This window comes from Odontomachus brunneus, unplaced genomic scaffold (assembly GCF_010583005.1).
Source record: "Odontomachus brunneus isolate Ranch 3 - 2012 unplaced genomic scaffold, Obru_v1 Obru_scaffold_009, whole genome shotgun sequence".
Classification (NCBI taxonomy): domain Eukaryota; kingdom Metazoa; phylum Arthropoda; class Insecta; order Hymenoptera; family Formicidae; genus Odontomachus; species Odontomachus brunneus.
In genome coordinates this window covers 2,786,347-2,809,812 of record NW_022639459.1, presented here as the reverse complement: position 1 = coordinate 2,809,812, position 23,466 = coordinate 2,786,347, and the positions used below count along the sequence as shown (strand labels likewise).

At 39.4% G+C, this 23,466-nt stretch overlaps 1 protein-coding gene across 3 annotated transcripts in view; it reads left to right on the top strand.

Moving 5' to 3' along the window:
• Positions 1-23,466, top strand: part of LOC116854153 (RNA-binding protein 24-like) — a 47,568-nt gene that overhangs the window by 2,054 nt on the left and 22,048 nt on the right. For 2 of the 3 annotated variants that reach the window (XM_032835791.1, XM_032835793.1), the window contains exons 2-4: positions 9,785-10,174; positions 12,355-12,481; positions 16,557-16,617. In XM_032835791.1, the coding sequence (XP_032691682.1) occupies positions 9,911-10,174; positions 12,355-12,481; positions 16,557-16,617 (452 nt within the window). In that variant the 5' untranslated portion in view covers positions 9,785-9,910. Of the gene's footprint in view, positions 1-7,041; positions 7,939-9,784; positions 10,175-12,354; positions 12,482-16,556; positions 16,618-23,466 lie in introns of those variants that run through there. The other variant, XM_032835792.1, reaches the window with a different exon arrangement.

Sequence of the window (23,466 nt, the reverse complement as noted above, 5' to 3'; positions counted from 1 at the left end):
ATAATTCTAATATTCTTGTCAAAGAGAATAAATTTCTCTTTTGAATATGTGATAATGAGCTTTCTCCAAATTTGTAATGAATATCTTTTAAAACTGTTATAAAAAAAATATTCCTTATTGAAGATAATCATTACTTAAAAGAAGAAAAGTAAACATGATTATTGTTTTTTTTCTCGACACAGTAAAATATCTTTCTGTGTGCAGACACCATTATGTCATTTTCGATAACAATTGTAATATTCGTGTACAAACGTGTGTGTGTGCACAGAGGTAAATATTTCAGAAATAAAGGATATTTATTCGGTAGATACTAATGACATATTTACTCTTATTTACTAACATACACATTTTTACACTAAAATGGATTTTTTAAGCAAGAAAATATATCTTAAAATCCTTGGTTTTTCATGAAAATATACAGTTGATTTTCTAGTTAAATAGAAGAATTTAGATTTAAATAATTTATTATATTAGTATCTATGGAATAAATATTTTCTTTCACTTTTCAGTTATTTTTTTTCCCACACAGTGTGCTGTTTTATTCTTGCATCGAGAAATGTCACGTGGACGACTCGATTTACCAGCCTGATGAAACAAAGCGATAAAAAAATTCCACGTATCGCATCTGCAGCGAGCAATATTAATTTCACACACTAACAGAAAAAGAAATATTCAATCTCACTGCAAATTATAGTCATTTTTGACGCTGATGATATTCCTTTCTTTTTGCTCTAACAAAAAAGTAACAGCAGTAATAAATACATATAAAATTATTATTAATAACACCACAATAGCACTTGTTATAAAAATAACTTTTCCCACTACAGTCGTTTCACTAAGAAATTGTAGTCATAATTATCAAACACTTTCCTCTGAGAATTCACCATACCGTATAATTAAATGATTGCCGGCGAAACAACGCGACGAGGTCGCGTCGTAACGTATCTATATTTCTATCTTTCCGGAAGAAAATACGAAGCTTTTCTTCTAATTACGAGGAAAGTACTGTCGCCGGCGACGCATAATTCGCGACATTGAGATGCAGCGATAAAATTGGATGCACCAGCTCGCGCGAACGACAGCTAGGCCTAGCGTGCTCTCCCTGGATCCCTGGGCTCGCGTCTCGATGCGATCTATACTATCAGCCGGCACGAAACGACGTCCCGGCCGATTTGCGCGCGGGATGATCGCGTGGCGCGATTTTGTGCGCGCAGGAAATTCTGTTTATCCGCCGGCGGAATCTCGCGATGGCGCGTGGCCATCTTGCGCGCCCGTAAAACCGTCTGCTTCTTCTCTCAGCTGTCCCCTCTCAACCCCCGTTCAACGGCCTGCCGTCGCGACAAAGGGCTGCTACGGCGACCGGCACGTGTTCCCCAATGTTTATTAATAAACCTCGACGGTTGTGCCCGCGACGATTTCGCCGAGCCAGAACGTCTGGAAACGGGCGCAGGTGATAGCAGCTCTGCTTGAAAAACCGCTCGAACGCGCCTTTGGCATCTTTTGGCAGTTGCGTCCCTTGCCGTTTCTGCATTGTACTGCATCCACATAGTGACACCTCAGGGAAAATTCTCACCTTGGCAGAAAAGTAGAAGCCAATCAAAGCATCAGTCATGACCGTGTCACATCTTTTCATGTGAACTCAATTTTACTTAAGCGGCGTCTACAATGAGAACTTAAGCCATAAGGCTTAAGGCCTCATGACTCATTGTAAACATCGCTTTACTAATCATGTAACTTTGTTCTCCAACATGAAATCATGAAAAGTAAATAATTTCGCTGTACTTGGAGGCGATGATGAGTCTGTTCCTCCAACGTAAACTCGTGAAAAGTGAGTTTCCATCGATTTTCAAATTCAATTATATTTTCACTTTTTACGAGTTTGCGTTTAGAAAATAATTTATGAATCAGTCATGTACCATTTTCCCTAACGTGAACTCATGAAAAGTGAAAAGTTCCATGTGAAATTTTTCATTTTTCACGTTTCCACTTTTAGAGAAAAGTTACATGATTGCTACCTAGAACTTACGCTAGTAGAACAGCAGAAATTGTTGAATTCTGACTGACCCTCCTGCCAAAGTGTAAATTCTGCTTCAAACGACCAGAGAGAATTGATTTCGCGATGATGGACCGAGCGATGTGTATTAAGATCGTTCTGTATTAGTAGTAGTCGCAAACAGCCAATCGCGTGATCGCAAGAGTAGACTATTTCCGGTCATAAAACAGCAATCGCAAGGTTGTCGAAATTCCAAGTTTGCGTTTCTGCGATCTTGCGGCAGCCAATAAACGTCGAGCTTCGCACAGTCATGAGTGATCTAGAATCGACTGAAGATGAATCTCTGAATGCGAACTTGGACAATTTTCTTGCGCCTTGCGATCGTACAATCGATTGCTTACGACTAAACCGAATCTCTTCAGTAGCGCGATTTTGTAAAGGCCCATCCACAATGAGATTAGTAGTGGGCAGTAAGATGTAAGCAGTGAGTTGACAATCGATTGTTACAAGAATAATCGACTATAATTGGTCAATTTGTTTACTGCTTACGTCTCACTGCCCACTGCCAATCTCATTGTAGATGGGCCTTAAGGGCCGTGGCACACAAAAAAACTTAAGCAGTAAGTAAATTAACCAATCACAGTCATTGATTCTTCTTACGATCCAAAAATCAATGACTATGATTGGTCAATTTGCTTACTGCTTACGTCTTACTGCTTAAGGCTGTGTTCGGAAACGTCACTCGAGTACTCTCCCTCTTTTTTTTATCTCACTCTTGTATTTCGCTCACTCCAACGGCTATCATCTAGTAGTGTGCACACAGTGTGTGTTTTCGAAGGCAGCATAAGTTTTTTGGTGTGCCACTAGCCTAACTGTCGACAATATCACTAGAACTGTGTATTGTCGCGCATCTTTTATACATATACTATATTTGCGCAACGTTAACGACAATAGTTAACAATAGTTAACAAGTTACAGAATCGCAGAGGCTATTTGTACATGTTTACCGACAATTATCAGTTCGGTACATGTGTTATGTAAATATAACTATATTTGCGCAATAACAAATCGAATCGATAGTTGTCGGTAAAGATGTACAAAATAGCTGTTCTGATTGGTCCCTTGTGTAGATACAAACATAAAAATAAATAGGCAAGAAAAGCTTGCTCGCGCTGTAACACACATACAATCGAGTCTCCATAGGTAATATATGTTAATCTTAATCTACTAAAAGGAGCTTGCAATCGAATTTAATACTTGAGTATATAGAAGATCTCAATTCAACTCCTCAACTCCAACTTCAACTTTAACCTAGCTTTTCTTACCTATTCCTATGTCTGTATCTATACAAGGAACTTTGAAGTCCGGAACCAATCAGAGACTGTATCACGTGATCGGGTTTGCCGCTCTCTCCCTATGAGGCTCTCCCATGTGTACGGAAAACTCTGAAGGTGCGAAATTCAAATTCTTAAATTTCAAATTTTACGTTAAGCCAAGCACGTCTAAATGCGCGCTTATTTCCGAACAATAAGTATTAGTCCACGGATGAGCTAATCATAGTGGAATGTTCACGGAAAAGGCCTCGCCGAGGATACAACCCCCCATCGCTGTGGTTTAGCCGAACGCTTCTCTCCCGTCGTGGAAACCGCGCGAAAGAAACAAGCCTGCACGAGGAGCGTGGAAGTTTTGTAGCCGCGAGGAAGTTCCGTCGCGATTTTTCTGCTTACCATATCATACGAGTGTAACGGGGCCGGCCCAACGCGAGTTATGCTAATGCTCGATGTTCTTTCGGAAGTTTGCGAAGTTCCGCGGGTTTTATACGAAATGTCGTAAAAGTAACAGGCGGCACACAGGACGCATTTCGCGTCGTCTGTTTCAAACTTTCGCCTTTCCCGTGCAAGAGGCAGATTGCTCTGTGCGTTTACTTTTTATGGGCCTGATATTACAAGCGACACGGCACGTTTTGCCCTTTCGTATGTTCGGAAAGATATTACTGTACCCAACACACACACACACACACACACACACACACACACACACACACACACACACACACACACACACACACACACACTCTTTTGTGTATCGAAATCCAATATTATTGGAATATTATTTATTTAGCTGTCGGAGAAATTGTCGTCTCCAAGTTCTATGAAGTTATATACAGGATATCTGACGATAATGTATAACATTTTCGTGTACGTATATACTGGATCAAATTAAGCAAATAGTCTTCTTTTTGCAAATAACTATGTAGATTTTTGAGTAATTAACTGAAGAAAAAATCGACGAACAATCTCGCCTGATTATTCGCCAATCTTATTCGATTGATAACTCTTGTTATATGTGCACTCTTCTTTTTTCCAAGGCTCCAACGTGTGATTAACAACGTACTATTTTCCACGTAAGGCATCTTCGATACAGAAAAACGAGCCACGCAATTTTCACGCCACCGACAGCCAAGTAGCGCATAACGCGCCGGTAGATCAGCCGCCTACGGCGGCGTATAAACTTTCAGCAGACGTACACGTTTATTGTCAATCGTGCTTCAACAAGTGTTTCTGCATGAGATGCAAACAATTCGATACAGGCGTTATCAGTTGTACGGCGGCTCGTTATCGTGCAATCGACGAGTCTCGCGAACGAATTAGCGCGCCGATTAACGTTCGAGAGGAAGAAGTCCTTGCGATACTCAGTCGCGGGAGAATTACGAACGAGCGCAGCACGAAGCCTGAAATTACACACACACACGCACGCACACACGCACACGCGCACACGTATATATACTGGGATAAGATAAATATGCACGATAGGAAAGAATTCGATTGCATTGACATGAAATTAGATTGTAACAACGCTCTTTGATCGAAGAAAACGAGATTTCTGGTTGTCAGAACTAAATTTGGGTCGTAGTAATCACAAAAATTCTGCGTCCTTCAATCAAGTTAATCGTATAATTATTTATATAATTATACGATTAACTCGATTAAAGGCAGAATTTTTGTAATTACTACGACCCAAATTTAATTCTGACAACGAAGAAATCTCGTTTTCTTCGATCAAAGAGCGTTGTTATAATCTAATTTCATGCCAATATAATCGAATTCTTTTCTATATGTGCATATTTATCTTATGAGGAAAACTGCAAAATTTAGGTGTGTGAAGATGTGAATAAAAACAATTGTTACCACATATAGACTTTGATGCTTAGAGCAACTTTACACTTCTGCAGCCAAAAGGAAACACTGTGGAGATTCTCAGTAATGATGCATGTAAAAACCACGCAGGTGTACCTTCCCGGGTTAATGCTCTTCTCGCACACGCCGTTCAAATTAACCCGCGTGTACTCGGCGCGTAACAGCGTCTTTCTTCAGAACCTGACGTGACGAGAGCCACGTGTCTCCGGAGTTTTTCAAAAGTCTGGCTGCGTATGCGACTCCGGTCAAGAGGACGCATCCTTCGTGGTGCATGGCAATTGGCCAGCGTTGAATGCACGCCATATGCTGTGTGAGAAATCGACAGGCAACGATGCCCGGACGCTACGCTATGGAAACTGTCGCTGTGGAAAGTGTAGCGCATTTTTGAGAAACGCGTTCTTCTACGTAGTCTGGTCTGGTCTAGTGTGTAAACCGTGTTGTGTGCACTGTATCAACTATTAGTGCTCCTCAACGAGTGTTCCACGAATGGAACAGCAGCACTTCACATGGAACCGGAATTCCACGGGGCATAAGAGCGTTTCACGAGCCTCCTTCGAGCGCGCTCTGCGCAAAGTTTTCATGTCGTGAAATCAATCTTATCGCGCGCGCGAGAGAAAGAGAGATAGAAAAAGGGAGAAAGGGAGATTTCAGTCGTTCTGATAGAAATGGACTTCTTGTTATGTGCGAAATACGCGGCACTTTGCCGGAGCAATGTTCCATGGAACACGGTCAGCGAGCACAATCGAGAATTCGACGAAATCTTCGTGTTTCGCGATCGTGTAGGATCCCGATTGCCGCCGCGCGCCGTATGCTTCCGCCGGCTTACGAGCCAGCCGGCGTACGGCCATTGTTTCTACCCTCCGCGACTGCGGTCGTACCTCTTATTATCTGAAGGGTTGAAACTGCTTCTGTCAACACCAGCGTCGACTGGCCGACGTCGCGTTTTCGTAGCGCGTCTCTAACAGCTCAGGGCGAATAATGCACGGGTTGAAAGTATTTTCTCTTGTGTTCGAACTATATATAGAAACCACGGGGATTTATCTCCCAGATCAGGACCGAAGAAGAAAGTACATTTTTCGTAGGCAGGTGCAAAGAAGGTGCGCTCCGAACTTTCAATGCTAACATTGACGATTCTGTCTGGTTTCGTTGGATTCGACTGATCTTTCAACAATCGAATGAGAACGTTAGTTTTTTTGCTTGGAATTGCTGCTATCAATATTCCGCGTGTATCGCCTACATTTATTAAAAAATATTTTTCATAAAATTGATATTACACTATTTTTTAATTTATTTATTATGAAATTACTATTCCTTTATTTATTATGATACTAATATCTTATTATAAAATAAAAATTTTACTGCTTGTTTATGCATTCTACTTGTCTCGTTTATTTATTTTTCATAAAAATATGCGGTATACAAAAAGAAGAAAATTGAAAAAAATGTCAGTCTAGATTAAATAAGAACTCTATATTCGCTATCTACGCACAAGTCAAATATCTCTGATACCTATGCAAATATGTGTACGGTTTTACAATAAGAAACTCAAGGGCAAAAATATTTACTTATGCGCGATTTTTTTCTTATATGTCTCGTAATTTTTTCGTGCCGAAATGCTGTGCTACACAGACACGTTCCTATCTGTCTCAAGTATTTTATTTCAAACTTTTATATTTGGTTAATCAACCTACTCTATAGCTAACTGTGGTCTCAAACTCTTCCATATATCACATTATTATCATATCGCATGTTGTCATCTATATTATATATTATTAACGCTCCTTTCTCATATATTGTCGTATACACATTATATGATTATCACATATTATATATTATTATCGTATCATACTTTCCGATCGTATATTTTATTGTCTTCTTAGTTGTTTTCTTTTATCTCTAGTTTTTGATGCTGTTAGTTCTTTTTTATTATATTTCTCAATTTTTCACCAAGACTTCGGTGCTTCGATGAAAATTCCGACGGATTTAACGCGACCTGGCATGTCTAGGACAAGCCAAAAGATAGCGAGGGAGTAGGAGGAGAAGGCGGCAATACAACAATATGATTATATAGCGTGCTGCACCGGTTCTCTGCAGCAGCTGCCGTCGTTTTGGGGGATCCCACTGGGAACGGATGGTCGTCCGAAGTACCGGTAGGAAAGGGCCAGGAATGAGAAGGGACGACAAGGCAAGGAAGAGGGAAAGAGGGTTCTCGTAGTAGACCCCTCTACTGTAGAGGGCCTCGCTTGGGCCTTAGGGCCCGGCGCGTACAATACGTTCAGGCAAGAAGAAGCGATAGAGCGATGGGAACGACTCGGCGAGAGGAAAAAGGATAGGAGGGGCCAGAAAAGGCCCCTTTCTCCTTCTTTTTCCATCAACGTTGAACGCATTGCAGAAACTCGAAAGACGAGCTATACGAAAAACTACTACCTGGTTCGACCGTTGAGCTCTCATCACGAAAAGCAAAACTAGATTTCTTTTCAGGTTGCTTTAGAGAAACGAGATGGAGCAAGAGAGTCTGATGAGGAAGATAGAGAGAGGGAAAAAGAGATGGAGAGGGAAGAAGATAGAATCTTATAGATGGAGGTCAGGGTCCCTTCTTACCTTCTTACTTCTTATTCCTTCTGCGATGTCCGGCTCTTCCCAAGCTCCGAAATCTTCCCAGTTTTTCTGCCACGTAAGGATCCCGTGTATACCCTGGCTTCCAGAAGGATTGCAATACATAAATCTATCGTGTAGGTTTGAATTTAGGTATGTGAATAAATCTAATGACATAGCAAAATAAAGAAAATGTTTCAGAAAGTAATACGTTTGCTTCTGAGATTCGGTCATGCCGCAAGATGTAGCGGACACAAACATACAGTTCGTAATGCACGTGCATGCGTCCTATTGCATCATCAAATCGCAGTTGCACGATTTTCCTATTATATATTTTTGGCCCCTTTATTCTTTATTAAATCTTCTTGTTCAATTTCTTATGTGTGTATACGTATATGAAAAGTGGAATCGGTGAAGTGGATCAACGGAAAATTTTTTTGCACGGAAAATCTTAACACTATGCCATCCGGAGGCACCACGTCGGTGTCGCATGCAAAGCTATCGGACAAATACTGGCGGCAGACAACATAATTTTTGTCACATGTCAGGCGGATGTCAGTGTTAATAAATATAGCGATATGTTTTGCGATATATAATGTTAAAACTAACAATTTCTTAACACGAACGATTAGTATTAATTAATTAATTTAATTAATTATTACTATTAATGAATACTAATACTATTACTATTACTAATACTATTACTATTAATTAATATTATTACTATTAATTAATTTAAACAATTAACTATTAATTAATTATTATATATATATGAATTATACATTACTTATGCAAAACATAATAAATACGATTTTTATACCGAATATAAGTAATTGCTTCTTTGAGGCTTTACTTGGCGCACAAGGCATGGTAATATATCTCCATTTTATATGAGGATTTCCGCATTCATTTTACTTAATTACGATTCCCCTTTCACTGAAGTTAACACGAAGCGAATTGTGTGCATGTTTACAAATCAGCGAAATAAAATTCTCCAGGAAAAAAGTGATAGCACTTCTTTTACCTCACCGTCAAATTAAAACCCGTTGCGTAATATTGTGCGTAGTATTTATACACTGAAACGCTCGTCGGTTCGGTTCGCACGGGTAAAATGTAGTTGTCACGAAACTCGCATTTAATATGCGCCGATCTTGCATGACGTAGTACAGCGGCTCCTTTCACCCTTGTAAGGGTAACAATCGGACCTTTTCATCGGAGCTCTCCTAACACGTATTACCCGTTAGTTGGACGCAGTTGTATCACATAGAGAAGCAATACACAAATTAATCCTTCAGTAACAAACAAGTTACTTTGAAAAATGCAAACTAAACGTCATCATTTCCCATCAATTACACTCTAAGATTTCCTTAATACTTTGTGCAATGCACGGCTATTTTGTCTTTTAAACCTTTTTTCGAGCAATTCTTATAATTATCTTTTTCTTTATAATTAATATCTCGTTATATATATAATTCTTACTCAAGAAATATTGATTTTCCTCGAAGATTCTCTATCTAAAATTGTTCACGTGAAATTTGAGATAACTTGTACATCATTTTTTGTCTATTTCAAGTCGAGTTATAGTGGTAATAATATAGATACGTTTAATTAGAAAATTCGATATCTTATGTAAGACAATTTTCAATTGATATCTGTGGATCTTAGTACGTAGATCTGAGTCAGATCTGAGTTTTTCAGTTGAATCATGCAATATATATGTGGCATTATATATGTTTGTGGTGATGATTCTACTGAAAAACTCTAAACACAAATCTGACTATCTCACTTGAGACTAATATTACTAAAAGCATAACATTAATAATAACAACTATATCGTATAATAAGCCTATGTCCATAAGAGTCACCGCACCATGTTATTCTTCGCGGAGCGCGCGAGTGAACGTTTCTGAGAACAATGAATTATATCTCTACAACAAAACTGATATAATTGACATACCTTGTTCTCGTTTCAGTGTAGATTTCTCATTTCTTCTTGCAGAAACACTCCGTGTCTAAATGCTGCACGGCCTGCGGCGTAATTAACGTTTGCCGAGGTACCAAAGAAAGTGTCAAGATTGAGCAGGTCGTTCTTCCACCTGGCGGTGATCTCGCCAAAATTCTGAGGATGCTGATGCCGAGTGGTCTTAGCGTCGGCGCAGTGGGCGCTGTAGGCGCCCCAGGACCCGATGACCTAGTGCCAGGACTGGGAGCCCTAGCCGCCACCACGCCACAGCAAAAGGATACAACTTTTACAAAGCTATTTGTCGGCGGCCTACCTTATCACACTACGGATAAAAGTTTAAGGGAGCATTTCAACGTTTACGGAGACATCGAGGAGGCGGTCGTCATTACGGATAGGCAGACTGGGAAGAGCCGGGGTTATGGTTTCGTAAGTATTGTAATTACGAATTCCTTTAGTTGTTTTTTTTATCGCGTGTACTCTCAAACTGTTATCGGACAGACACGGATTGGTTGAATTAATTTGACATCTAAGTACATTAATCACACTGTTTTAGTGAGAAATGAACGATCTATAATTTTGTGTTCATAAACTATAATTTTTAATGTGCCCCGAATCGAAATTTTGATGCTACTTTAACACTCTTAAGGATAGTTTGCGCCTATTTAGATAGTTTATAGCCTAAGTAAAACCTACTTTGACGGTATTGATACTCATTAATTTCTTTTTTGAACCTTTAACTCTACCTTGTCGAAATTTTGATGCTCCTAAAAATAGTTTGAGCCTACTTAGATAATCTACAACCTAGGTGAAACTTATTTTGACGATATTAATATTCATTTCCGAGTCGAAATTTTGATCCTATGTTGAACCTTGAATTCTACACCGCAGTAGGAACTAAGATAGCAAAGTAGGTTTAATTGTAATGATATAATTTACTCCTACTTTGCCTCTGTTGATGTCTGAAATATATGCAACAAATAAAATATATATTTTGTATGCTATTTACGTTTCTGTTTTGTTATTTATTAAATTTTTTAAATATTTCTATACATATATTCTATGTAGGAGCTAAAATTTCAATAGAGGAACTGAACCTACTTTGCTTCCTAAGATTTTACTATATACAACTATACTATTATACAACCTACTTTGACGCTAAAGAAAGCGAAAGTGGAAATTTCAGACAAAGGATTTCATCAGGGTCAAAATAAGAGTAAATTATATCATTAAAATATTAAACCTACTTTGTTATCTTAGCTCCTACTGCGATAGAATTCAAGGTTCAACATAGGGTCAAAATTTCGACTCAGATGATTAGACAAATTTGGTACGAAACTCGCCTCCTTTACTTTGATGAATCTTGAACCCGGGATTGTGAGTCGGCTGCCCTTTACGTGCTACGTCACTTCTCTAATTAATCGATCTGTTACATATTGTCTGTGTTCAACAGTCGTTTAACCAAACATGTCATGTTAATCTAACCATGCTCTTTTTCCCGTATAGTCATAATACCAGACACTTGAGTGTTGTTACTATATACATAGTAAACAAACTCTGTATGACTGATATTACACCTAAATTTTGGTTGCATATCAGAGCACCTCGTTATAATAACAATCAGAAATTCTATTTATTTTCACTGTTGGTTTAATCAAGTATGTCACGTATTAATTTAATCTAGCTCCTTTTTCAAGTGTTAAAAAAATTATGTATGATAACAAATATCTATACAACATATAATGAATGGCACGAAAGATAATACTATGTATTTACAGTCTTTATTCAAAATCATTTCTGATTCGATATATGTACACGTAGTAAAAACTATTTATTAACATATAAGTTTGAGCCCAACTTTTGCGAACACTCTGTATAAATTTTGCTCTTTAAACATTTGTTTCATAATTGTTGTAATTTTGAATGATCGACATAAGCCGATAGATATTATTACAATTAGCTAATTAGACAAGTTGGTGGTGATAGCTTAATAGCTTGTGGTGATAAATTCAACCTGTTTTAACGCACACACATATGTAGTAAGCTTAGTCCCCTTCCGTTTGTGATAATGTCCCCTTTTTTCTCCATATACGTCGTATTTCCCATGAGTCCTGTTTCTTTGTACTGCCTATGCTTACGTCATACGTGCGCCGATAATATGGAAATGAGAGTGTCATTGGCCGTATTATTCCTTGACAGAGTAACATCGGGACACATGGCGTCCTTTACTGTTCACATTGAAATTTCGCAAAATTCAACGACCCAAACATTTGATAACCAAAGGCCTTTATTGGAAGAAGAGGCTGAGTCATTTGAAAAACGGATGTGCGTTTTATACAGATTAATATGCATTGACGGACGCGTTAAAGTACGTTTGATAGTTATATAAAATTCATCAGAAAAGCATTTTATAAAGAGAGCACTTTGTATATTAATATAGTTAATTTTCCTTTACCTTTAAAATTAATTTTTCTTTACTTAATTTTTCTATTCTGTCAATCTGGAGAAAAATGATTAGCGTTGTATAAACGCCGATGACGAATTCATTGAAGCACATGTATTCGAGTATTTTTTCTCGATTAATCGAGGAATAATCGATCTGTGTGCAGGTCATTATGGGAGACAAACCCGCAGCGGAGAGAGCATGCAAAGACCCCAACCCCATCATCGACGGCCGAAAAGCAAACGTTAACTTGGCCATTCTTGGAGCTAAACCCAGGGGTAATTTGCAAACGAGTAAGTACATTTTATCATTTCTAAGATTAGCGGCGATTTGTCGATTCATGTTTTTTTCGTTGTGTTTCACATCTTATGCTTTCCATAAATTACAATAACAGATAATTAAAATAATATATTTATTTATTTATTTATTCATATATAAATATAATGATTTGATTTTGCATCGATTTTGCCACAATCTATTGCAAATATATTCCATAGAAATTATACGAACCGACTTGCAACCGCCTATATTCCCTTGACAAATCGATCTGTGTCTTACATTTTTGTCACCAGTTTCTCCTGACTACGGAAACAGCCTATAAAATATGTCCTGATTTAGACTGACCGTACAACGGATTCAGTTAAGCGGCCTTAATCGATTATTCACATTGAATTCTTCATGAAATGGCTATTGACAGGGCTGCATTCTCGACCGCGCTTAACCCTTAGCCGTGCTCGTGCAGAACTTCAAACGTTTCGCGAATTATCGTGAACTATATGTGATAAGTTCACGATCGGGATCGATACTCGCGAGCTTTATGGATCGCGATCGTGTCTCGTCCGGATTCGCGATGCGCTTCTCGTTTGGTACTCGTGTGCTTAGATTTTCGCGTGTCATAATCACGGGTTTTACGCCGTTGACACCACGCCAAAGATCGCTGAAAGCTCATTCCTCGCGGCAGGATGCGTGTAACGCGCATCTTGGACGGCGAAAAATAATAATTCCGTCGCATTATTCATTGACCTCGTGCGTTTCTGACGAAACCCTGACGAATCAAGACAATCGATTCCCGACGTTAATCGTGTTACGTGGAAAATGCAGTGTCGCTCGGATCTCTATTCTTTATTTTTACATCAAGAAATATGAGAATAGCTCACACGTTGTCATTTCCGAGGCTGCATCCAACATGCAGATACAAATAGTCGGATAAAAGATAATCACTGTTTAGACAAACAATTCGTACAACTAATGAAATCTCGACGTGCATCGTGAACGCAAGACGAAGAGCGCGAAAAACAGAACGACGATCAGCCAAATCGCGAAGTGTCCCCTGAGTCACTCTCTCGAACTCTCTCGGTGGCCTCGGGCCAAGATAGCTCGGCGTTTTGAGACCTAAGTCTAAAATTGCCTTAACCCGAGTACCGGACTTGTTTCGTTTTTCTTTTTACCGACGCGAGGATTGTCTCTAGCTTGCGTGGAGCAAGTGCCGCGGCTTAAAACGAATTTCGGCCGCTGTAGGTTGACCTATTCGCAATATTAATTTATTTATCTATTTCATCTATTCGCGCGCGGTAATTATTCCTTTGCCAAATGCGCAAAATATAGATCATCATAAAAAAAGAATAAATTGATACAAAGGAAAGTAACATCCAAAAAGATATCTTGTTTTTAGCAGAATCTTTTTACATATGGCCTCAAGAAAATTTTTCTCAACTCAATAGAAATATTTCTAAACACAATATTCTTAAAATTAGAGAAGAATATTGTCTTTTATCTACAGTACAAATCCAGTTCTTAATAGAATTTTTTTCCAATAAGGGTGCATCCTATTTCAAATGAATATATTCCTCCTGATTCAAACGAAAAAAAGTTAGAATAATACCTAATAGATTTTCGATTAATATAGCTCACTTCAAAAGAAGAGTAATATTCCTTAGGTAAGTGTTTTCGCTTAGAAAATGGGATTACAGGAAATAGCAGCTAGAGTTTTCTTTTTGGAAATGAAAATATTTTCTTTATAGTTTTAGAGAAATCCTCTAAAATCCTGAGGCCAGATATAAGAAATTCTAAGGAGATATAAGAGGATTCGCTCTCTGCTAAGAATAAAATTTTTTTGGGTGAAATAAAGAAGATAAAATACATTAAGAGAAACGTTTGCAGTGACGTAATATCGATCGTTTCACTTATTGAATCGAAAATACAATATGTATATGTATATATGTGTGTGTGTGTATATATATAATGCAACGATCATGTTTATGGATTTACGTGGCCAAGTATATATTTTTTGCAACACATTTATTACTTCATACGAAGAGATCTAAATTTTGCACGCGCTGAACTTTTGTACCCGATTAGATTGCACCTAAAAGTTAAAACTTCACTATGGCATAACTATTTCAGTATACAGCAACTAATATTCCCGTATGGAACATACATATCGCGCCATGGCGCGACGTGAAGGGCGAGACGTATTCTCGATAAGGACGAGTTATCGTGATGTATTCGGTTGCATGGCCATTTCGAGTTTATTGCACGCCGTAATGCATTCGGTGATAGCGGAGCATGCCATCGGTGCATCAATACGTAGCTTCGTGTGCACGCGTCGTGTGCGTGTGTGTTCGCCTCTACATTCACGTGTCCGCTCATACTTGACGGCGTGGCGCGAAAACCTGTAGGGTGTAACAATTATTAAATGATCTCGTTAAGGGTCAGGCAATTTCGACGGTACGCTCGAATGAGTCGAGAGGAAACGACGAAACGTGCAAATATCTGCGCGCCTTTACAATCGTCGTATTCGCTCAACGATCGGCGCAGGAAGCGTGAATTCTCGTATCCATCATGAGTCATGCGAATTTTCGGTTCACTCGCTCGGAAGACGTCAGACTCGTTATTTTCGCAATGATAATTTTGTACATATCGATTCGGCGGGATTTAACGGAACACTGTTTCTATATTGATCATACTAATGAATAAAACATGGCGTTACTGGAAGACGGCACTGATTTTCGACTAAAAATATGAACCAGTTTGACCACTCGTTCCGTTAACTCCGTAAACTGACACAATGCTGTCTTACACGTGACGTTGTGATGGATTATTGAATCCGCCATGTCGTTATTAATATATATTGTCGCTCGTACTGTGACTTCCAACAAGTTCATGTATTCTCGCGCTGATAGGTACGCATTGTCCGAAGAAAAGGACGCATCGAAATCCAAAAAGTAGAAAAACGTCCCGAGAAATCGTGATTCCGGGAATTGAATTTCAACGAAATCTCCAAAAGTACAATTTTCGCGGAATATTGGAGACATGCAATTGTCTCGATAAGGCTATAGTGTTGAAATTAGAATACCAAAACGATACGATTACAATACATTTACATTACTTTACATTACGATACATTACAATTTCCTTTTTCCATAAAAAACGATAATCGAAATATGGCAATAGTTAATCTAAAGCGAGAATCGTTACTCATATTCTGGAAATAGCGAGGCTGTACTATCCGACTAGAAATTTATCCACGCTCTTGAACAGGTGGATCCCATCAGTTATCTGGCTTGTGTAAGGTGATATTATCGAGTCCTAATTATTACCTTTTATATGGTATCTACGCCTTGGGCACCTTAATCTGGCATACTAGGATCAGAAAGAATCTCATACACCGAGAAAAATCATCCGATAAAAAATTAACAAGTATTTTCGCTCAAAATACCGACAAATTTTGATATCCGAAACATTCGATGAGAGATATCGGTTTATAATTTTTTGATCAGTTTATCTGATGAAATGCTATTATGATAGGAAGTATCCGATTAAATTTAATCGGATATCCTAATCGGATATAAGAATTGATCGGAATTTGATCGGAAATATTCGTTTGTTAATTTTTTATTGGGTGATTTCTCTCAGTGTAGTAACTTTGGCGATTGATATGTGTGGCTCAAAAGTACTTAAAATTCATATTTTCACTAACAATAACTCTTTAAGCATGTGAATCGCAAGTCTCCACTTTGGGTAAATAAAAGTTAAATATCGATTGAACTCGAAAATAACTTAGTGTGTCAAATCAGGATTAATAATCCTTGTTATTAATAACAGGGTCCTGATTGCCACGTTGTGTTGCATGACTTATCAGGAGCCGGTAACATCACTTTATACAGACCAGACAGCTGATTGGGATCAAGCTGATCAAATGATAGAGTAAACTTCTAGTTGGATATCTCCAGGAAAGTCCTCTCGAATAAATTGGAATTTAGAAATGTAGCTGTGAAAAATTCCACGGATGTCCGATTATAGTAACGAAAATTCAGGCTTGATTATGGAGAGCTGGGATTCACCTTTGTTTCGTTTGTGCTTTTTCAGCATTCCCGTTCGCTGCAGGCATTCGGGCTGGATATCCAGCAGTTCTTCCTGGGCAGTATGGGTAAGTCATACAATTGATGTGCTTTGTCAAGGGATATTAAGAACGTACATGTCGTAACTGTAGTTAGATCGAAGTAGTTTCTAAGTCGAGGGGAGTCTTCGCGATCGTACGTAGCCGCGCCGGCTACCGAATTTTCTCGCTGCAAGTCAAAGTGAAGTCTTTCCCGGTCGCGTTCTTTCGCTCTTCAGAGCAGTTGTTGGGTTCTTGATTACCGCGTGTAAGCAAGCTAAATTACACGGATTTTCGCACGAAGTCTTGGAAGCTTGCTAATTGGCAGACTAATTCAGATTTTTCGAGATCGTTGTCGTGCCCGTAGTTGACGAGAATTGAGAGTTTCTCTCGCGTTTCGCGGAAGTACGGTAAATAACGTCTCGAACCGTCCTTGCAGCGAGCGTTTACGATTCGTTCACTTTCGCGCAACAGTTTTCCGGGAATGTTGGGGATGCGATGAGAATTAATAGTCCATGACGCAACGTTTTCAAAAAACTGAGAAGGTACTCGCTTAACGAATGGAGTCGCACGGCCGAGTAGTTTAACGAGCTTTTCTTAAAGACACCATATATATGACGTTTCAGCATCCTGACGCGCGCGCGTAAGGAGACGAGCAGGGAGTCCTCTTTCCGAGATCCTTGAGAGGGGCCAAGAGCCGTTCTAAGGACCCATTAATGCGAAAGAGAGACAAAGAGAATAAAAAAGGAAAAAAAACAAAAGAAATGTATTAGCGATCAGTGAAGTAAAGCAAAAGTGAAAGAGAGGGAGAGAGAAAGCGGCACACGCACACGTATCACAGACCAGTATGAGTACCTACGAATTTCTTTCCGTGAAGTATATAGCGGAGATCTTCTGGGGATCGGCCTGTTCTTCTTCTCCTAATGTACTTTTCTTTGATTGTGGTTTTTTGTCACTTTTTTTCTTGGTGAAACTGACGTGAAGTGATGAAAGTGATTGCGGTTGCTGAGAGATTTGCGATTGTTTGTTACTGGTTTTCAGTTTCTTACTCTTTTTTTTTTGTTAATTCCATATCTTCACTCTTTACACTCCTTTTTTTCTTAATAAGCATAATATTAATAATGATAATCGTAGTGATAATAATCGCAGTATCGATGGCTGTTATCTCGTCGATTTCGCACCACCGCCCAACAGCCTGAATGCACAATATAATTTTACAAAGCAAAGTGTCGAGATTTTCCAACGAATCGTTAACTTTTCGTTTGCGACATTGAAGAGCGAAACTTTGTAAATTCGCAAAATTTTACGTCAGATGTCAAACCGTTCAGAGAATCATGATATTTTAGAAATGTTACCTCGGGACGCCAAAAATTTAACGAAATTAAATTTTGTAAAGTAACTGTTCTCTTTTGATACATCCGAGAAATTTGAACTGGAAAAAATATAATCCATATTATTGTAAAAAAATTTGCCAATTAATCCAGTTATCAATAACGCGAATTAATAGTTTACAGTTGAAGATTACCGCGAAAAAATGTTTGCTCACTTGCCAACGAGCAGTACTCGAAGTGTTTTCTTGTTTTTGTTCGCGTTTCACCACACTCCAGAGAATCGTGCACCCTTTGGCGATTCGTTTCTTTATTTTCACGGTCATCTGTATATTGTGCTCTGTTCATTAGATTTGCTGTCTTGGCTTGCACTTGGTGGTGGGAAATGCGCTGAAACGGTGCAGGAATAACATTTTCCAATTTTAGACGCGGACTTTCGGACCTTAGGTACGGCTTTTCGAGTCGCGTCATTTCCTCTCGCGCCGAGTTGTTTGTCTGTTAGTCGAAGCGAGATACTTTATTAGACGGGTTGCGTGGCGAAATTGTGATTTCCGCACGGTATCTGATCGGATCGGTTCTGATTGCATTCTTCGGGATTAAAAGTCGTAGGGAGCCGCGTTTAAGCAGAGTGCTTTTCGCGTTTAGAAAAGATCGCGGAATAGCTGGAAGGTTTCCTCGTTAAATTAACGCAAGCCAAGGAAGAAGCGTATCTGATTCATTCCGATCCGCGAGCGAACCGTCCGGCCATTGCTTATAAATATTTAGTCTTTCGTGGCACGTAGACCATGCAGACTTCTCTTCGCGTCTCGCGCTCGCCCGCCTTTCGTAAAACGCCTTTCGCGATTCCGCGAGAACGTGAAACGAGGGTATACCGTGGCGGAAACCGGACCATGCGGAGAGCAGAGAGATGAGAGAACGCGGCGCGCGTTGGAATTCGGCTGAATAATGAGGAGCGCGGCCGATTTCGCGGACCCCGTGAGATTCTCTTCGCGCTGGGAAAGGCTCTCCGCCGGAAATCGACCGGCACCGAGACACGAATGGCGTGCATTAATTTTTGATCGCGCGACGATCGATCCTATCGTGGTTCACCTCGTTTGGCCCGGCAGATTCCGCAATGCCACACGAAAATTTCATCGAATGTGAGGAACGCACAAGGTAGACTTGGTTTGCGCCAATGGAGTTAGAGTGAGAGTTTATTGTTTAGTCTTGAGTATATATACATTATTTGCTATGCATGGAGAAAATATTGTTGCAAAAGTCGCAGCAAAATTTATATAACATTGAACCGTAAAGAATTATGACCGAGATTACTATATATTTGTTGTGCACGTTTGATGTTTTACTACAAGATTATTATAATTACTCGAATGCTTTTTTATACATTGGGTAGATTATAAAATTTACCATTTCTGTAGTAATTCGTACTACAATTTCGCAGTAGTCCAGCTTTATAAAAGATATTGTAAAAAGAGACATGATTCCAGCGTAATTTTAGTAATCTGAGATCATGCAGAATTACGACCGAAATTATTACATATTTCTTTAAAAATGTTATACTCATTTGATTATTCACTATAAAATTACTGTAATTACTAAATGTTTTTATATACCAGATAGATTGCCAAATTTCTATAACATTTTATATACACAGTATTTCACAGTACAAACAAGCAAATTACAAAAGATATTGTAAAACAAATATAATTTTAACGTAATTTTATTACAATATTTCCTCCGTGCACCAAAAAAAAAAATATAATTTCATCTTCAGTGAAATCTTCCTATATATGTGGCCTCAAGAGGGCTCTTCTAAAACTAGAAAAGGAAATATTCTAAGCACAGTATTCCTAAAATTAGAGGAATTTCCTCTTTTATTTGCAGTACAAGGACATTCTGCTTTAGGTAGAAATATTCTTCTTAATCCAAAAGAAATGTTAGAATAATATCCAGTAGATTTACAATAATTCACTTTATTAGAAGAGGAATACTCTTTGCGTAAAAGTTTTCGCTTATGGGATTAGAGGAAATAGCACTTTGCATTTAGAGTTCTTTTTTAGAGTATTTTCCTTTTTTGTTTTTGGAGGAATTTTTTCTTGTGGCTAATATATGAAAGGATTCTGCAAAGATGAGATTATTTTGGGTGTAGAAAAATACAGTATTAGATTTGATAATGTCTGACACAGACGCAGCGCGTGCTAAAAATTTGTTTGGAAAGAAATGTAAAGAGAGAAAAAGAAAGAGTTTGGATTACACGAGTCTTTCCAGAAAAAGAAAAAACTATCTCGATGATTCGCTGTCCCTTTTTAGATGACTGGTCTTATGGTACAGGCAAATGAAAAAGTTGAGTCAAAGTGATTTTGGTGCAATCGAGCCACAGACACGAGGACGATCTTTCGCGGGTTGGGTCGGATGAGAAAGACAAGCGGTTTTGCAAAATTATTTCCGGCAGGCTGACACATCGCGTGGGTTCAGGGTTAGAGGACGTTAGAGGAGCGCGACGTGGTATAGATATGTTCCTCCTTGGAATGCGATAAGATCGATCGAAGTGTCTTCCGTAGAATACGGATGCCAGTCGAGACTGCATAGGATTCGCTAACCACTACATAATATTAATAACCTTGTGTGTGTGGTGAAAGCTTACACTACACTTGGTGTCGCTATTGGTGTTGTATTTCTTTTCCCTTTTTTCCTTTTATTTTTTTGGTGTTGTACGTGGATGATTTTTGGACTTTCAAATAACACGGTGTAGCTCTCTCTGTCGTGAGATAACGGAACACGGTGTCGCTGCGAATATGTATCTTCTCTCCCTTCTTGTTTTTTTATTATTATTACCCGTAATTTTTACTCGCGAGTGTTACATCGGGATGCCGTTATCGTTTGCAGCATGAGCGACTGTGAGGGCGCCCGGTGAAGAAATATGATATTTTTCCGAGATTATATATATTCGCGCCGTTATATTAAATATATTCGCGGCTACGGAAGAGAGAGAGAGAGAGAGAGAGAGAGAGAGAAAGAGAGAGAGAGCGCAGTCGCAGCGTCGATGGTAAAACTTTCGTGGGATTCGATTTTTTCCAGCCGCTCGCGCGCGAGTGGCGGTGTTCTCTTACGAAGAAATCCGAGACTCCCCTTTCTTCTCGCTCGTTAGTGGAAGACTGCGGGAGATGTCCCGACTTTCCTCGTCTCGCGGGGAAATGGCTCACAATCGCATGAAGAAAGAAACGTGAACGCCGCGCGTGAAGAGGGGTCCCTTTTTCGTTTTCCCTTCTTTTTCTCTGCCGTTTGCGCTTCAGTGGGGGGCCCCGTGCAAAGGCCGAGGGTGACTCTCGCGTAAAGGCGAAACGACGAGCCCGAAGTCCGTTATAAATTCCCCGACGAGATCGATCACTCTGGGCACTTTTTACTCCAACGCCAAATTACCCCGCCGCGCCGACACGCGTTATTGGAGTTCGTCCTCGTCGTTGTCGTCGTCGTCGTCGTCGTTGTCGGCGTCATGCATAGGCGTAGATGAGCGGAGCCACGACGCGCGTCCTCAAATTAGCGAAACGTAGGTGGAAAAGTGAAATCCAACACCGGCCCGGCCGCCGTGGTAGACGTCAGAGACGGTTCCGTCGGTGCTAGTAAATTCGTGTCGTCGTAAACGAGTGTCGACGACGACGACAACGACGACGACGACGACGACGGCGACGACGACGACGACGACGACGACGACGACAACGACGACGACGTCGAAAGCGTCTCGGCCAGCCATGTTGGAACTGCGCTGGCGACGGTCCAGTCTTTATTTAGCACCACCTGTCCCCCGTGTCAGCTTCCCTACCCGTAAGCTGCCACCGTTCGCTCGAGGGCCCTATCGAGAGGATTCTAACGTGATTTAAATGACCGTCCTCAACGAGGGCGATTTCGCGTCGGATATTGCTTTAACCTTCCGTTAGTCGCGGGTCCTTGTGGAATGAAAATTAAAATTTCACGAAGACATTTTATTAATTGAGAAGGAAATTTCACGTGAAATGTCAGTCTTCAATTTTAGGTACACGGAGAAAGTATTGTAGTAAAAAGACTTCTTTTTACAAGATCTTCTGTAAACTTGATTAAAATTGTAGTATAAATTACTATAGAAATAATAAATTTAATGATCTGGCATATAATACAAAACAAAAATTCAAAGAATTACAATAATTTTATAGCAAACACTCAAATTTGCATAACACCTTTCAATAAATATATAATAATTTTGTTCTTAATTTTGTATGGTCCAAAATTATTTAAAAAATTTTGTTGTAATTTTTGCTACAATATTTTCCCCGTGCAGAATTGCTTTTGATAGGAAAATAAGGAAAATATGCGTATTACTCTAACTTCCGCTTTAAGGAAGGGAATTAAGGAAGCTTAATATCAAAATAAAGTCGTTTAGTTCGCAGGCATTCGAGATTACCGGAAGGTTAAAGTTCAGCGCTCGTTTACACCATCGCGCGCGCTCGCCATTTCCTCTCGCTGCCATCCGCGCATTGCATATGTACTGGACAATAAAAAATGGCTTACCGGACAATAAAAAATGGCTTAAGGATACCGACATAACGCAGCTTCGTATTTTGCACTACTTTTCTGTTTGGTTGCATAGAATTACAGATGCTTACATACAGAGTGAAAGTACAATGAATAGCGGAGTGTTCTATATTATTATATAAAGAACTTAAAACATTTTTCATTTACAAAATCTTTTTTGTTTTTTATATAACATGAGATACTCTCTTATACATTTTATTTTCATTCTGCACTTGTAATTCTATACAAGTGAATAGAAAAACAGTGCAGAATACAAAAGCTGCATGTCGATATCCAACCCTTAAGGGAGACAAGTCAAACCTTGGGTTAAGGAATGCTTCCTGCATCGGTTCTTTGAGCATTTCCACCTGGTAGAGAAGTATTTGATTGTTTACGAGTTAGTTGAAAGTTGTACGAGGCGTTTTGTGCAAATACATCAGCTTTGCATTTTTGCTCTTTTCGAACAAAATCCCACTTTACGTGAACCCTTAGCTAAGTCATCTTGTAAAATGGTACGTTCGTCATGGGCGGTTCGACAAGTTCGTAGTGAAATTTCGGAGCCAACGTGTTTGCATAGGACTACGAACTACCCGACACTTCTCTTTAACAAGAGTGTGACGACATTCCGGATTTGCTGTCTTGCGCGAACGCTCTGCGGTCTCTCTTTTGTTCTTCTTCTCTTCTTCTTCTATATATAGCGAATTCTGCAAACGAATTTGTGCATTCTGATATGCAGTGGGATGTACCGGAGTAGATAGGCAAAGTATATCAGAGATCGTAGTGGCGTATATTGTCAGCTACACACTAAATTTCTTGGAGTGAGACTTCACTCTAAGGTAGTGAAAATTGCACCAGCCGAAGTTAGAGCGAGAATTTCACTCCAAACGAGTGAGAACTCATTCCAAGGGAGCAATTTTTTCACTCATTTGGAGTGAAGTTCTCGCTCTAACTTCAACTGGCGCAATTTTCATTACTTTGGAATGAAGTCTCACCAAGAAATTTAGAGTGTATGTGTTGCGTTTTCACGTAG